Here is a 16,753-nt window from a genome sequence, read left to right on the forward strand (position 1 = left end):
GCAGAACTATTATCACACTTGATATCAAGAGTATCTTTATAAAGGGTTAATAAATTATTAATAATGTTTTAATGAAGAGGTTAATCTATCTACTAATCATGTATTAACCCCATACAAAAATTGAGTACTGATGTACCTATCACACATTGTGACCGATACGTCTTATGCTGTGGCAGAGACATGTTTGAACTGTGCTTTGCAGAAGGCCTGCAATGCTCCTGTCCTGTACAGTGGTGATCACTACAGCTGGCCTGATACCAAATCTCCTGCCCTAGTATTGTAAGATCAAGGAAAATCCTTTACACTGAGGTTATGAGTCTCCTCGAATCTTAAAACAAATGAAAGGTGCTTAAAAAAAAAAAAAAAAAAACACTTTTTTTTTGCTTGTGCACATGTGTACATGTGTAAATATTTTAAAACACTGTGGATGTTTGGTAGGTTGTTTTGGGGTTTGGGGTTTTTAGTTTTTTTGCATCCAGTATTTTCAATTTGTGACTAGTTGTGCAATGCTCCCAATGGGAAGTTGAAGCAAACATGCTGAGGGCTGGCAGGGAGGTGTTGGGCTGTGTCCTGCTTACACGGCGAGGACGAGCTCTTGGTTTCTTTTTGTCTGTTACTTGTGTAGGAGGAAACTACAGCGTGGACTCAGGGACTAACAAATTGGCTGGGGTCTTTAGAAGTGTGTTTTTTCTGGACTCTGCTGTTCAGATGTGGGGTTTGTTTCTGCCTGTGAGGCCGTTGGTTACTCATCTGCGTGGTCCTGACAGGGCATGTTGAAGCTGTGAGGATGTGTGCTGTGGCCCCAGTGGAGGGGGGATTTGGCCAGCTGCCACCCGCTGAAGACGCAGGGACTGAGCGGCCCGGGCGGAGGAGCTGCAGCCGCTTCCTCGTGGTGCAAGCATCCCAGAGCATCACCCCCAATTCCCTTGTGTATGTCCCCACAATTCAAATTGTACCGCTAGGATGTAGCTAGTCCCTCCTTAGGCATTTTGGCTGTGAGCAACTAGATGCGACTTTAAGCAGCGTGTAAGAGCCCCCAGGGATTCAGGAGTCAAGCAGCACTGTGAGTTCTGAATCGGCCCCAGCTCACCTGGCTCCCACTGGGCACTGAGATGAGGCGACTGGAGCGGGTGAGGCAGCGGGGCAGTCACAGAGGAATGCTGGTGCTGGGGACAGGCAGGACTGCACTTCTTGTTTCACCCTGGAAGGAAGTGGCAAGGCTCCCACAAACGCCAGAAGAGCAGGGGCAGTCCCCTGGAGAAGTGCGACCGCTTGATATGAAAGTCGGGTTGCAGCAGGATGCATCTGAACCCGTGTGTCCCCCCTGGCAGCGCCGGGGCAGCCCCGCTTCCCGACCCTGCACTGGCAGCCCAGTAGCTCTGGCATCACCCAAGCAGGATTCCTCACTGGCAGCTTGTGGCAGCTGTGACAAAGTCCCGCTATTGAATTTTGGCTCTCGTCGGCACTGGAAGGCTGTGAGGTGGTGGGGCAGAAGGCCCTGGTCACCTGGCTTGCTGAAGCACGCGCCCGCAAATATGCTTTTCAAAAAACTGTTGTGAAAGCTCGGTCTGGGAAGAAAACAATTCTTTCCATGACAGCCAGCTTTTCTCTTCTGTAATGGAAAATGTTAAACACGTAGCTCATCCCAAAGATCACCACCATGGGAATATTCACGTCACCTCTAGGCACATATCTAATGAATACATAATTTTTACCTTTACATTTCACTGATATCACCTCCATTCAGCCCCACTGGGCAGGAAAAGCCAGATGTCCTGTCATCGGAGCAAAAAAAACGAAGAAAAAGATACTCCAATGGGATTTCACACTCCAACCACACAGCTTTGCAATTGCTCCCGTGGAGGCTAAACATCAATTCCAGTGCCCTGCATAAAGTGGAAATTAGGTTTGGGGTAAATTTATTGAAAAACAAGTCCCAAATATTAAACTATTTAATAGCTAGAAAGTGAATCCAGTAAGAAGTAGCAGGAAACCCCCGTGGAGGTGGCTGGAGAATGTGGTGCTCAGCCTTCCACCTGCTGCTGCCCCCCAGGCAGCTCGGGGTCGATGGCAGCACCTGAGCCTCCCCCAGACACCTGGATTTACAGCAAGAGGCCAGCACCCTTGTGTGGCCAGGGCCACTGTGCCCCTTCATCTGTGCCTGGCAAATACAACCCTGCCACTGTTTCCACGGACAGCACAGATGTACCTTGATTTTAGCACTCAGAAGCAGCTACTGGCAGTGTGAGGGAGATGCCCCCTCCTAGACCTCATCCCCTCGAGCCCTCCCAGGCCTCCTCTTCCCTCTCTGCTGCCCCCAGAGACCTGCACCCGGAGCCATCTGGGACACCCAAGGGCCTTAGTTGGGGCTGATCGACCCAGAGCTTGCCATCTGGGGAAAGCTTTCCTCCTCCACCCGCTCCTCTCAGATCTGTTCAGTACCGTTCAGGATCATGAATAATTCCCTGGTGTCTTCAAGGGCTCTGTCCTTGTCCCATCAATGTGACCGCAGAGGCTGTGACGGGTTGGGTCGCCTGACTGGCGCGGTGGAAGTGCTCCCAGCCCTGGTGGTCGGACTCAGCTTGTGTGCGGCATCTTCCGTGGCCTGGAGCTTCGTGCCATTTGTCCACGCACCAGCAAACAGCTTTCCCGCTTCTGAGAAGAGATCTGTGCCATTAATGACAGCTAATACTCCTTTTTTTTTTTTTTTTTTTTTTTTTTAAATATGAAGATGGAAAAGGCAAGCAGCTCCATTTAATAACAAAGTTGTCCCTTGATGACAGTCCTTTCATTCTTTCTCGCGGGGAGGCGATGTGCGGGGTACCCACTCCACTCTCACATCTTAACACCCACCGGGCTGCACTAAGGGTGCTGCTCTCCCAGCCCTGTGCCCAGAGTGACCAAAATGCTCTTTTAGGGGGGATTTGCCGTGTACCCCCTTCCAGCCACAACATGTGAACTTGGAGCGTAGAAACACCAATGTGATGCTTCGGCTCCACGGCAGCTAAGGGCAGAACTCCTGCTGCCTCCCCCCCCACCTTTGTAATCTATCACCTCTGCGGGGGGCGAGAAGATTTTATTCCTTGCAAACAGAGGGAAACCAGCACAGCAAATTCCAGGCTGTAGCTCAAAAATGGGCTGCACAGCCCAGGGGAGCCCAGTGGTTCTTTGCTCCTTCACGTCCACCCATTTGTCCTTGTCAGGGAAGTTGGAAGCAGCTATGCCCACCTTGCTAAAGCTCATCTTCAGCTCTGTTTCATCACGGTTATGCTTTGGGAAATCTAGGGATGGGAGAACAGCACAAGGCGTAATGGTAAAATAGTAATAGTCTTTTATCTTGTATCATAAATGTATCTGTATGGAGCAGTTAAGTATTGCAATATTTTATTTATCTGTATCAACCCTACAACTAGGTATTCTGCTTGTAAAGCTCATCTACACACGTTGTACATCTCCATGCTGTATGTCTGTATATGTGCCTTTCACCCTTTTTCATGGTATGCCATCTTTTTTTTTTTTTAAACAACTGTAGAACTTGAATTTGTGAACTATAGTTAAAAGTCCTATGCAAGAGATGACTGGGAATTACTTTTTTGATATTTCTGCATTTCTATGTTTTAAAACTAGATGCTAGGCTTTTCAGAGAAGCCTAACAGAATTAATGCCCTAAAAAGCCCACCATTTCAGCTGCTAAATCTCTTAGGCAGCTTTGAAAAGCTCATCCCCCAGCCCAGTTCCTCACCGGTTTGTGCATGGAGGCTGAGCAGCAGTGGCTGAACGGCCCCCAGCGCTTCGCCAGGACAGGTGGCACGCTCAACATCCAGCTTTTCCTTCCAAAGGCTCGTCTGAAGTGAAAGTGCTATTTGGGCTAAAAGGTCACCTTAAGCCTTCCCTCAAATGCACTGGAGTACGTCTGCTGGCTCTGCTCCTTGCCCAGCCCCATGGCCGGCAGGGCCCGTGCTGGCCTGGTCGCGTTGTAGGGAAGCCACGAGCCCACGCGTTCCAGCAGATGAACACACAGCTGTGTCCTGCCCAAGGGGCTCTGTCGAATGCCTTACAACAGTGGGACAACTCTGACCACGCGATTTTAAGAAGGGAGAAAATGCCCCACATTTTCTACATCACTTATGCTGTAGAACTGAAAACTAGTTCAAAACTCAAAGCTAACAAAATGCGTCCTTTTTTTGTGTGTTACGTGTTAAATTGATGTAAGCAAGGTTACTAGAGAAAGGGTGTTTACTTCTTGTAGGACATTGTTCAAAAATTTGCCATTTGTCAACAGACTGAAGGACATGACTGCCTGGAATATGTTGCATAGTGTGCCTGTGTGTGTGTAACCTGGTTTTGGTTGTTAGATTGTAATGCTGTCTTTTGACTGAAAAAAAAAAAAAAAAGAATATAAAGAAAAAACACAAGAAATAAAAAAAATATATTTAAAGTCTATTTTATGTGTATTGCTCTGAAGCCTGAAAGAAAACTTTTTTACAAACTGTATGCAAGATGCAGAAAGTTTTTGCTTTCAAAATAAGCTTTTAGAAGTCAATACCATAACTATTGGAGACAAGTCAATAGAATAAAAATGTGCCCAACCATCCCTACAGCATCAGCTGTTCCTTCAAACAAAAATACACAATAGCCTCGTGTGCTCGTGCCACCCTCCTGAAAACTGAGAGGCAGAGACATGTCTCTAAGACAAGTAAGGGCTTGGAGGGTTTGACAGGTGAGGGGCTGAGAGGTTGCTCAGCCTGGAGAAGGCTGTGGAGGGGTCTCATCAATGTATAAATACCCGACGGGAGGAGTAGTAGAGATAGAGCCAGAGTCTTCTCAGCCCAGTGACAAGATGGGAAGCACAAATAGAAATTAAAAAATAAAAATCACTTAAACATGAAAAAAAGCACACTAAAAACGGTGCAGGTGGTTGCCCAGAAGCAGGTTGCCCAGAGGCTGTGGTCTCCATCCATCATACGATGGGTGAGCAATTGGCTGATGGGCAGGGCTCAAAGGGTTGTGGAGGGTTGTGGTAAATGAGGCCACATCAGGCTGGTGGATGGTCATCAGTGGGATCCCTCAAGGCTCCATCTTAGGGCCAGTCCTCTTCAATGTTTTTATAAATGATTTGGATGCAGGACTAGAAGGTGTTTTGAGCAAATTTGCCGACGACACCGAACTTGGAGGAGTTGTAGACTCAGCTGAGGGTGGAAAGGCCTTGCAGAGAGATCTGGACAGGTTGGAGAGCTGGGCAATCACCAACCACAGGAAGTTTAACAAGAGCGAGTGCCGGGTCCTGCACCTGGGAAGGGGCAACCCTGGCTGTATGTACAGACTGGGCGATGGGACACTGGAGAGCAGCCCTGCAGAGAGGAATCTGGGGTTGTGGTTGATAGCAAGTTGAATATGAGCCAGCAGTGTGCCCTGGCAGCCAGGAGGGCCAACCATATCCTGGGGTGCATCAAGCACGGCATCACTAGTTGGTCACGGGAGGTGATTGTCCTGCTCTGCTCTGCGCTGGTGCGGCCTCACCTTGAGTACTGTGTGCAGTGCTGGGCACCACAGTACAAAAAGGATGTGAAACTGTTGGGGAGTGTGCAGAGGAGGGCCATGAAGATGGTGAAAGGCCTGGAGGGGAAGATGCATGAGCAGGAGGCTGAGGGGAGGCCTCATCACAGCCTACAGCTTCCTCGTGAGGGGGAGTGGGGAGGCAGGTGACCTGTTCTCTGTAAGCACCAGGGATAGGACCCACAGGAATGGTGTTAAGCTGAGGCAGGGCAGGTTTAGGCTGGACATCAGGAAGAGGTTCTTCACCAAGAGGGTGGTCACACACTGGAACAGGCTCCCCAGGGAAGTGGTCACTGCACCGAGCCTGTCTGAATTTAAGAAGTGTTTGGACTGTGCACTTAGTTACATGGTCTAAAATTCTGGGCAGACCTGTGTGGTGCCAGGAGTTGGACTTTATGATTGGGTGGTAATACCCCACATCTGGTCTAACAAGTGCCAAGGGAAGGGGCACTGGCTACACCTCCATTAGGAGCATCAGCTTAAGCTTCCTTGCTGCCCAAGGACAGGGCTCCTCCTGCGGAGCTGCTCCTGAGCCAGCCACTGACAAGTTGTCCAGACTACAGTGCTGCACTAAGCACAAGTGCAGCTAAGCTTGAAAGCAGGATCTCACTTTCAGCACGTGTCGCACAAACGCTAAGAGCTTTGGGCTCTGCGTGCCCTTTCCCGGCCTATAGAACATAGACCTCGGGTTGTGAACAGGACCCTTCAGTTTTGTGGCCTTTGTCCAGCTCCTCATCCCCCCTGCCCCGACCTGACAGGCAATAGCAGCACCGAGGCCAGGCACAGGATGAGGCAGACCCCAGGCTGCCGCACACTTAACCCTCACCCCTGACATTTCAGGCAGACTCAGGGGTAGAACATGGGACAGTAACACCACAGCATGGCCTTTCCACCTCCAGCAAAGTCACCAGGATTTCTGACGGGCTTGCAGTAATTCTGCCATGTCCTTAGCACAAGCTCACCTGTAGAATAAAATCAACTATGTGAGCCGGCCAACTAAAGGCAAGGTTAAGAAACATGGTGGAGGCTGGAAGCAGTAAAATGGGCACTTCAGAAACCCAAATGGCTTCCTACTGACTGCATATGGGAGTGTGAAATGTATGTATATTATATATAAATATTATAAAAATATATATGAAATCCTACAGGTGTAGATACTTTCTCTGGAAACCAACTTCAGCCCACCCCCTGCTAAGGATGAGAAGCTTAAGCACCCAGGGGACAGCTGGGGTTTCAGGGACAGCCGAGACAGACACCAAAATCTGACTTTACCATACAACAGCCACAGAGCATCCAAACTCTGACAGGGAGGAAGGGGAAAAGTTAGCTTTGCTTTGTATCCATTACCTTGCGCACAAATAGGCAATTTCTGCCATTGTAAGAGGCAGCACCTGACAATTTATATATATTAAAAGGCTGCCTAAATATGAGTATGTAAAAAAATCCCTAAGAAAAAAAGTGTAAATACCTATTTATGCAGAAGGCAAGAAGCAAGCTAGAAAGACTCGCTTCTCAGTTTCTCACCATGAGAACTCCAGGGAACAAAAAGGCTGACCTACTTTCTGTAGCAGCACATACAAACAAGTCACCACTGATGGCAGTATAGCTACCCAGATAAACATGCTTCAGGCTACCACATTTCAGAAAGTCTTCAAACCATTTAATACAGTATTTTTCTCAGCTGTGTTTCCTGCTGAGAAGCATTATTTGTGGGGAGAGCTGTCTTCTGGGTGTCCTCAATATGTATTAATTGCACATATCCTGAGGGCTGGAGGGTAGCATTTGATTTTTTTCTTGTTGCTTTGCAAGAACAGCTGCATTAGTTAATTCATTTGTGGTTAAACAAATTCCTTTCTAAAGCTCCATATAAGGAGCTTGCAGGCCTAGAGCTCTAAATAATCCGTTCAATCTTTCTGTTTGGAATGATGTTGTTGTTGTTGCTGCTAATAATAATACAACCCAAATTATAGGACAATAACATTTATTTAGAGCATGAGGGATTCCACATTATACAAACCCTTAAATTTATTTTTGTTTCACTGGTCCATTTCTACAACAAATACATCAGATCTACTATATAATAAAATTATTTACACTTCCAAACAAGATTGGGTTTGTTTATAACCCTCTTACTGCTATTCACATACAGTACTTAAACAACAGCACAATACATTATTTTAATACCTAAAAATGACAACCCTGTATTCTAATTTGTTTATGAAAAGTGGAAACAAATAAATTTACAGTTGTCTTCCCCTCCCCTTCCATTTCTTACAAACACGTTAACCTAATGTGCTAACCCTGGACTTCACTTTGTAAATCCAGAGGGTTTTAAAAGAACCCATTTTTAATATCTATTTATCGTTTTTTTTAGAAAAAATCATTTATTGGGAACAGAATAATATTAAAATGACTTACTGTACAGAATTTTATTTAAAAAAGAAAAATCACAGCTCAAAATTGCTATTGATAAATTCACACTCATTTACAAGTTTCATGTTTCCATGCAGTAATTTACTTGGATTTTCTTCTTTTTGACTGCATTGCACTGGCACTCGTTTCTGAAATTAAGAGAAGAAAAAAAGCATGGATACTAAGTTGGTAATCCATTCATGAGAGCTGCACAGATTGCCCTTTTATGTTCCTAAAATCACACCAGAGTGGAAACAGCAACCGACTTCTCACAACACAACACCAAAGGGACCCTTCATCCTGATCACAGCCATCAGCAGCCACACAATAATGAAAAGTCCCCACTAGCTTCTGTTACAAACACGCAGATGCAATTTCAGAGTTCTGTGAGTATGAAGTCTTAACGTAATGGCCTTAAAAGTAGATGTTCTGTATTTTAAACTGTTCTTTAACTTTAGTTCCCCACATGCCACAACTTGCTCAGACATAACGTGGAAGTAAGTCTCCCTGAAACATCCTGTGCAGCTTTGGACACAAAGTGCATAAATTATATCCAAGCACAGAAGTTGGAGATGGTGTTGTTTGAAAACTTAGAAAAATGTTTTGGACTCTGCCACAAAAAATCTAGTTGTTTGACTCCTTGGAAAGTCAGATCATTAGTAAACAAGTGTCTTCGGTGTACATGATTCACAAAAAATAGCTTATGCAGAAGATACAAAATATTATTTAGTACTTCAGCAAAACAACTAGAAGCACTTGCAGAAGCTACAGTGAAACCAGATGACATTTTCAGTGCACTTACCAAGGCACTACGTTTCCATTTCAAAACAGAAAAAAAGAGAGAATTGAGAATTTGCATCTTTAGATTTTTTTTTTAATGTGATTTTAAATGTTGGCAATGAATCTTTGGCTCTTCACAATATTTTTTGATAGCTAGTAGAGCTGTGTGTATTTCAGAGTTAAAAGGGAAAAAAATCCCAGAACTTCTAAAATTAGAAGAGCAATGATACAACTCCATTGCTATTACATGCTGCATTAAAAATAAATAAATAGATAAACTTTTCAAAATTTAACAACCCCAAAGCTACAGTAAACACTGAAACAGCCCTTGCTGGAAAGGTACTCTAATGACTAAAAATACTAGTACAGTACCAGTTTTCAGAAGTGAAACATCTTAACAGGCATGACTTACAGTTACTGGAGTTCCCTTTGAGCAGTAACACTACCTTTAAGTAGCTTGCTCACCTGCAGCATTAGCTCTAGTCATCCCCATTGCTGCCCAAGTCTGTGCTTGACAGAATAAATGGGTCAGCTCTCAGCAGCCTTCAGAGGCTGTGCAGCCGTGCAGTCCTGAAGCCCCCGCTCCTTTGTAAGCACCACCAGCCATCCCTCATCTGCTTCTGCCCCAAACCTGCACCCTGACGCAGGTAACGATGAGGGCTGATTTTCTGTTTGCCCTCTTCTTTTACAGCTATCCTTCTGTTCCTTCCCTCATGATACTTTCCAAGGGTTAGACATACATGAACTGGTCAAAATCTGATTTTCTCTCCCTGCTATACCTAAGTTTTTTCTAAAGGCCATTTTTATAATCAGTCTCTATTTCAAAAGGTATTTTCTCCCAACCCTGCATTCTCTTTAACGCAAATTAGCAAGTTTGTCAGGACATAGATAATATAACCATAGACATCTAGAAGGAGGCCAGGATCATACAAAATATACATTTTCTTAAGCTATGTTTCACTAATAAATACAAAGAACAGAGTAGGCACAAGTGGCAAACCTCTTTACGCTTCTCACGTTACACCTCACTAAGTCTTCATGCTGAACTCTTCCACAGAAGTGTTCGGGTTTACTTATTTTGTCTACAGCTTTGAAGTAGGCAGTTGCTTGCACAGAGATAAGGTAATCAAAGCCCAGGGTACTACATGATAAACTGAACCTACGCTTTCAAGCAAAACCCTTAAGACACCACAGCAGTTTCAGATACATGTTTTAAAAACAATTATTTTAGTTACAGAGGTAAACAAGTAATTCAGTACAAAACCCCTAAGTCAGTTCTGCTATTATTTAAATTTAATATACTTTTACGTTCCCACATTTTCAGAATTTGACATGCCACTGGTTGTCATCTTTAGGTTTATTCATTACAGTACGTGGGGCAGGTCACACGTTTCAGATAGCCTCAGACTCACGAAGCATCACTGAATCCATTTTACATTTGCTTCACATTTTTCAAACTTTTTTTTCACAATCATGAAATATAATTTATTTTTACAATACAGACTGATTCTTCTGCATTCTGCACAATCCTGCCACAAGAAGTAAGCAGCACTAAAATTTAATTAAATTCAGCAGCCATAAAACTGCAGAACATATAGGGCTCTTCATATAATCTTTGAGAGTCATTAGACAATTACGTATAGCTGGAAATCTCTCAAACTCTTATAAATGCAAATACTCTTACCAGCAAACTTTAGCATCTTTAATACGGAAAATGGTTGCTGAATTCAACTTTACTTTTATAATAATTTTATATTAATACCTCTTAGTTCTGTATGTTATCTTTAATATATAGGTCAAACGTTTCCTCTTGGTGGTCTCTCTACCCTCTTGCACAACTTTCGTCCATCAGAATTTTTCTGACCCTTAAACATAAGGAGCTGACACAGTTAGCTTCAGAAATGCAAAATGGCACCATGGACCATGCATTCTGGTAACAAACGTGTCAATCACACAAATGCTGCATACTTTGTTAAAGATTGTAACCCGTATAGAAGTAAGGCACGTCAGCATCTGCCAATGCCATGGGTTAGTATCTTGAACTTTACGATTTCATGTGTTTGTGGAAAAAACAACTGAGGAGCTGTGCACAAGCACACAGCGCTCCTTGATGGTTGCAGGCTGCCACCCAGGCAGCATTCTGAGTGTGCCTGAGCACGAGCATTTGGCTTGCAAAAGCTGACCATGCATTTGGGAAGACTTGAGCATTTTTCTCATGTCTTTCAGACTTGATGAAAAAAATAAAAAAACGCTTTTAAACCCGAGTACAGTCCTTTTAACAACATCTGCCAAGAGAATTCAACTAGGCAAGCTTGCTGAATACTACGTTGATTAGTACTGCAGAAAACAAGTTCCACAAATTTAACAATAGGAAATCCATACAAGATTCACTGCCAGTACAGATTTTGGTAAACACTTTTAACCCAACCTGTGTCTAAAATCATTGAAACTAGAGTTAAAAGCACACAACATTTACAAACTGTAAACCATAGTTATGACCCAGTTACTGAAAGGATTATATTCTGGGAAGTATTTTACTTCCTGCCCTCTCCACAGAAATGATGGCTGTGCATTTTACCTTTTGCAGTGCTGGATGCAGATGCTGGTCTGGAGGACCTCTTGCGCTGTCCATTCTCTACAGTTTCCTGTGAAGCGGCAGAATCCTCTGTTCTTGAATTTCTTCTACTTGGAGTTTTAGACTTTTCACAATTCTCTTTTGTCTCATTACTAATAAAGTGGGACAAAATATTTCTGATGAAGTGTAAGAAGGATTATGTTTTTCTATGCAACTCAGACAAGCTGAAGGATGGACCGACACAGGTACCAGTTCCGGACTATTAGCACTGAAGATATGAAATGCTAGAGATACCAGAAGTTTTATCAGATGAAGAATGACCTGAGTAAGCCAGAGTATAGTCCATTTCTATTAAAAATTATCAGAGGATACAGAATTGAGAAGTCCTCAAAGAGAATATTTTCAACATTAGAAGACCAAGAAATTAGATGCATTATAAATTGTCTGCTCTGTTTTCCACAGGTGCCACCATTACTGAAGTCTAGGAAAAGCAAACAAGTTACATTAGAGACTGCTATGATATGGGAATACAGAATTGAAATTGCAGATGAACATAAGGAGGAATTATGAACGCTTAAGCAAGTATGCCAGCTCTTGTTTTCACTACAGAGACTCAGTTAATTGATCTATATGATTTCTTCACACAATAAAAAGCTTATGGTTTACTTAAAACTTTCTTCAAGCTTTACAGCGAACTTCTATTATAAAAAAAAATAGTTTTAGGTAGTGTGGAAATTAGGTTTCTTGTCACCAATACAATAAATGGAGTGTTACATGTTGTAATCAAACTCCTCTTATTTTGTTACTATTAGCCCTGTAAACTCACCCTGAGGTTTGGGGGTTTTCTATTTAATGCGCTTATGCCAGACAAACTGATGACTAAGTAGTTTCTGAACATGAAGCTAAACTTATCTCCTGTGAATTCAAAGATAATTAATCAAATAAAATATTCCACTGAAAATGGAAAAGGAGAAAGAAAACTCATTCTATGACCTTTGTCTGAAACCTGCAAGATTTCATTAAAGGATGCCTTAATCAGAGAACTGATGGGAAAACACACAAAGCAGACCTGTGCATTAGAGATTCTACTACAGTGTCAGTATTTGAGAGGAAGTCCTGCTTTAAGAGAAAAGAAACTACTACAAATACTTGCAGTTTTAAGCAACAGTTATCTGAAATAAAACACACTTTGTCAATAATAAGGAAAGATAGTCATGCATTCTCAAAAGCAAGGGAACACAGAGTAAAGCAGAATATGGAAGCACATTAATTGTCTCAGACACAAAACAAATACTGAAATCAATTTCCCCAGTCGTCAGTACTATGGGTAGTCTATAAACTGAACCAACCAGGTGACAAACTGGTCTTCCAGTAAGTAACCTGGACAGCAGAAACAACAGACACCTACTTCAGAGGAGATCTGGAGGACTGAATAAGCAAACGGGCATCATCAGCTAAAGTTCAATTATTAGGGATAATTGTTGAAGAGTTAAAATGAGTGTCCTTAAGTTTGGATTGTTTCATAGGGACCAATAGAACTCTACTTTGATTTTATAGAAAGAACTGAAGTTGGCCCAAGTAAAAATATTTCTGGTGTTTTGTATGCTACAAGATTGCTCTGAGGTTTGTATTGTTCACCATTTCACCCTGGGAACTTAAAGCTGACTGCTGTGAATATCAGACATCACTACATTTTTAGTTTGCCTGAAAACGTTCCTTCTCTTCCAGTCTTGCTCAGAAAGACACCAATCCAAAAAAAAAAAATCCAAACAGAAAGGTACTTGATTTGATGTGCTCAATGACACTTCATTTGGACAATCCCCTCATCTGTCAAGAGTCTCACCTTCAGCTTTTTAGAAGAATTCTACCCTAAATAAAACTTGTCAGAATTTTAGTTCATCTTTGATATAACTACAGAAAGATCCCAACCCATCTGAAGGTAAATATATTTACATATTCAATTCAGAGTCTTTCCTGATCTGAGAAAGTAAATTGCATTACCTCCTTTCCAAAAGAAGACACTGCCTTATTTCCTGATGAACCAATCAAGTAAATTAATCCATTTACCCTGACTTATGGGATCATTTCAGTCTGATAAAGGTACCATCAAAAACATGGCCAGTTGTGCCAGCAGTTATCAAACACCTTACAAAGGTCTGTCTAGTTGCCTAGAGTGAGTGTAAGAGCTTGGTAGTTTTAGAACAGAATAACAGACATATAACAGAAATAGATCTTGAAAACAGTATTTTCTTTAGACAGAACACAGCCATTTGAAATTTATTCTTTTAATCAGTGAATGTCTTGAAAAGGACAAGATGAAGATTCTACCATGCTTTCCTACCGGGTTTCAACAAAGTGTCAAAAATCAAACACAGAGGAACTCCGGAGAAAACGATAACTAAAGCACATATAAATTATAAGAAGAAGAAAAAATAAAAAATAAAATAATAAAAAAAACTTTGGAAAGACCTACTTTCAGAAAACAAAAATTTACATGACAGCTACTCTGAAGGCTTTTGGGATTGCACTTTAGATTTGTTTTCAGAAAATATCAAATGCCAGAACCATCAAGACCCTTCCAGGATGTGAAACACTCAGGTCTGAAAGGATGTAAGGAAATACTGCTCAAATCATGAAGACAGATTTGGGAAAAAGTTACCTTACATTCTGTATTTCAGTAACATTTTGAAACAGTCATCTAGCCCAATTCTTCAGCATGAAAGAAAGGGTATGGCCAAGAAAGTGACAAGACAACATAGAAGAATTTTTTAAGTTGTGCAATTGAAGCAAAGAGAAAAGGACTTCCTTGCATGAAAGCTGTATCTATTCTGAATCTATATAAACTATCTCCTTACCTTTGACCAGCAACTACGGGAGCATTTGTTTCAAGTTCTACAAGAGAAAAAGATAATTTTTAGGTCTGCTGTAGAATTACATACTTGCTGACAAGGCATGACTATATCACAGTTGTCTCATTATGTGTTAACATCTGATGAATAAGCTTCCCTCATCTACTGTTACTCTCAAACAAATCAAACTCACATATCAAATGAAGTGCGACATCAGGCAGTGCTCTCTCTGATTTTGGCCTGCATCAGCTATGACAAAGAAAAGTTAAAAGAAACCCTGCAGAAGGAAACTACAGAGAAACTTTTCAAGAAGGGCTACAGTCCTCTCCCTTTTAAAATTTCTATTTTAGTCAGTTTATTCCTTCTAGAGCTTCTACATGTAATCAGCTTTACACCTTAAAAATACTGATTGGAATCTATCATACGTGTAAAATTGTACTTTTAGTTATCCCCATATGTACCAGACACTTTGTTCAAATGGAGTACCTGTATCTAAACACAGTACCTGATGTGAGAAACTGCCACTGATTTAGGGATTATCATTGAAATGTAACATCTTAATGCACTGTTAGTTTATCACTTCACCTATACCGGACTTCACCTCACCCTTGAATACCCCACACTGTTCAGGACAGTGATGCACAAAACTGTGGCTTTGCCTTTAGGAGCAATTTAGTACTCAAAGTTTGCTATAATGCACAGAAGGAACAAAACTGTAAAAAGAGTAAGAAGGCATAATGCTAGTCCTGTTATGATAAACAACTCCTTATGATTTGTGCTGTTGGAACATCAGACTCTTCATTGTAAGTGTATATATTACCATGTCCAAAAAAGTGTCTCGGTGACAAAAGAAAAAACCAGACTAAGTAACATATAGGAAGAGTTATTTTTCTTCCTACCTAAAACTTGAATGGACAGAACACTCCATAACAAAAATCAGTAACACCAGTGCTTTTTTCCCTGAGCAGGAACTCCCTAATACGACTACATAAGCCCTAGTGCAGAGACAGATGTAACCCTGACAGGGTGCACGAACATCTTTAAAATTAAGTTTTATGAAAGTAACGTAGTACAACTTTTACTTTCTTCAAGCTTAAATTCTCATCGTACTACATAAAGCAAATTGATGGAAGTGCCACTTCTCATCTTCACGTCCACATCTATCCACTTCCCTTACTCATCTCAGAAGCTGCTTTTTAAAAACACCACAGAATTGATGTGCATGATAATAGATGGCAACAACAGAAAGTCATCTGTCATGACTCAATCCTTGAAACACTGCAGAGAGTTCATTAAAAGCTTTGAACAGAGCGGGGGAAAAAAAAAGGATTAGAACTCCAAAAATTATGTTCCTACCATGGCTTTGGGAAATATTTTCAGAAGTGTCCCATATCAGAGAAAACTCCTATTTGCTCTTAAAATCTTCAAAACTCAAACACACCAAATGCATCATTACAAATCCAGTCCTCCATGCTTACAACTTGAACTTATAAAAACTGCTTTGGGGATTTTTTCTTTCATTTTATTCATTCCCCTAACTGAAGCTCCAGCAAGGCTTTGGAGATTTCTAAAGCACAACATATCTAACAGAAAAATAAACCCACCAACAACAATAATATTAAAAAACCACCACCAATCTACGAAGCATATTCATGATTGATAAAAATATTAATGATTTACCATTTTGAGGCAAAAACACAATGAGCTTAGTTCACCTAAATTCTGCTTTTCCAAAGTAAGATTTACCTGTTCTTTGAACAGTACTTTCTGATGTTGCAACTGAACTTTTTTTCTGCGTTAAATGTTGAGAGGATGCTAGAATAGAAGTGGAGGGAAAAAGCATTATTTCCAAAGAGAATCTCAATTTATTTTTTTTATCATGCAATTGGGCTGCTTTTGCAAAATTCTGAATCTTCCAATTTACTGCATTTTTACATTTATAGATGCAATTTTTTTAACCCATCCACTACTCCCTCCCACCCTAATACCTCTCCCTTTTAAAAAAGAAATAATGAAAACAAAACACACACACAAAAACCCTTTAGCAAAGCTACTCCAAGCAAGTTTTCCCAAACTAGAATAAGTGATGAAGTTAAGTATGAAATAAAGCGCATTTTTAAAGGTAATGTTCTTTTCACTAGACAAAGAAACTAAAGAAAGACCTAGAAACTAAATAGTTTTCTCTCTCTCTCAGCTTAATGCTCATTTCAAAAGAAAAATAGCATCTTTGTTAATCTGAATTCATTCCCTCCCTCCCTCAAACTGCAAAAGAGCAAAACGTGCTTCAGAGGCTCCCATGATGAGCTCTGTCAATAAGATAAAGTGACTTTTAATGTGTTTTTTTTTTTTCCTTAGGTTGCCAAGTTAAAAATAAGATTAAAAAACAATTCCTGTTAGACAAATGCCTTTCAGTTTTCCCTTAGGTGTGATAATGAACTTAATGAAGAGCATGGAGATGTAAAGTTAAAGGTTCCCATTTAAATAAAGAATATTAACTTCCATTTGTAAAAACACAGGTACATTCAGATGCTTACATCGTTGTCCTTCACTAGTTGATACCACCTCCCAAATCTAGAGAGAA

The 16,753-nt window shown here is 41.4% G+C and overlaps 1 protein-coding gene across 2 annotated transcripts in view; it reads right to left on the reverse strand.

Annotated features, from left to right (window-relative positions):
* Positions 1–7,958: 7,958 nt before the first annotated feature.
* The window catches only part of NCOA6 (nuclear receptor coactivator 6), a 41,581-nt gene continuing 32,786 nt past the window's right edge, over positions 7,959–16,753 (reverse strand). The window contains exons 12-15 of one of the 2 annotated variants that reach the window (XM_032198660.1): positions 15,919–15,987; positions 14,179–14,215; positions 11,327–11,475; positions 7,959–8,117 (exon numbers count right to left, since the gene is read on the reverse strand). In XM_032198660.1, the coding sequence (XP_032054551.1) occupies positions 8,071–8,117; positions 11,327–11,475; positions 14,179–14,215; positions 15,919–15,987 (302 nt within the window). In that variant the 3' untranslated portion in view covers positions 7,959–8,070. Of the gene's footprint in view, positions 8,118–11,326; positions 11,805–14,178; positions 14,216–15,918; positions 15,988–16,753 lie in introns of those variants that run through there. The other variant, XM_032198661.1, reaches the window with a different exon arrangement.

Source organism: Aythya fuligula, chromosome 16 (assembly GCF_009819795.1).
Source record: "Aythya fuligula isolate bAytFul2 chromosome 16, bAytFul2.pri, whole genome shotgun sequence".
NCBI classification, from domain to species: Eukaryota; Metazoa; Chordata; class Aves; order Anseriformes; family Anatidae; genus Aythya; species Aythya fuligula.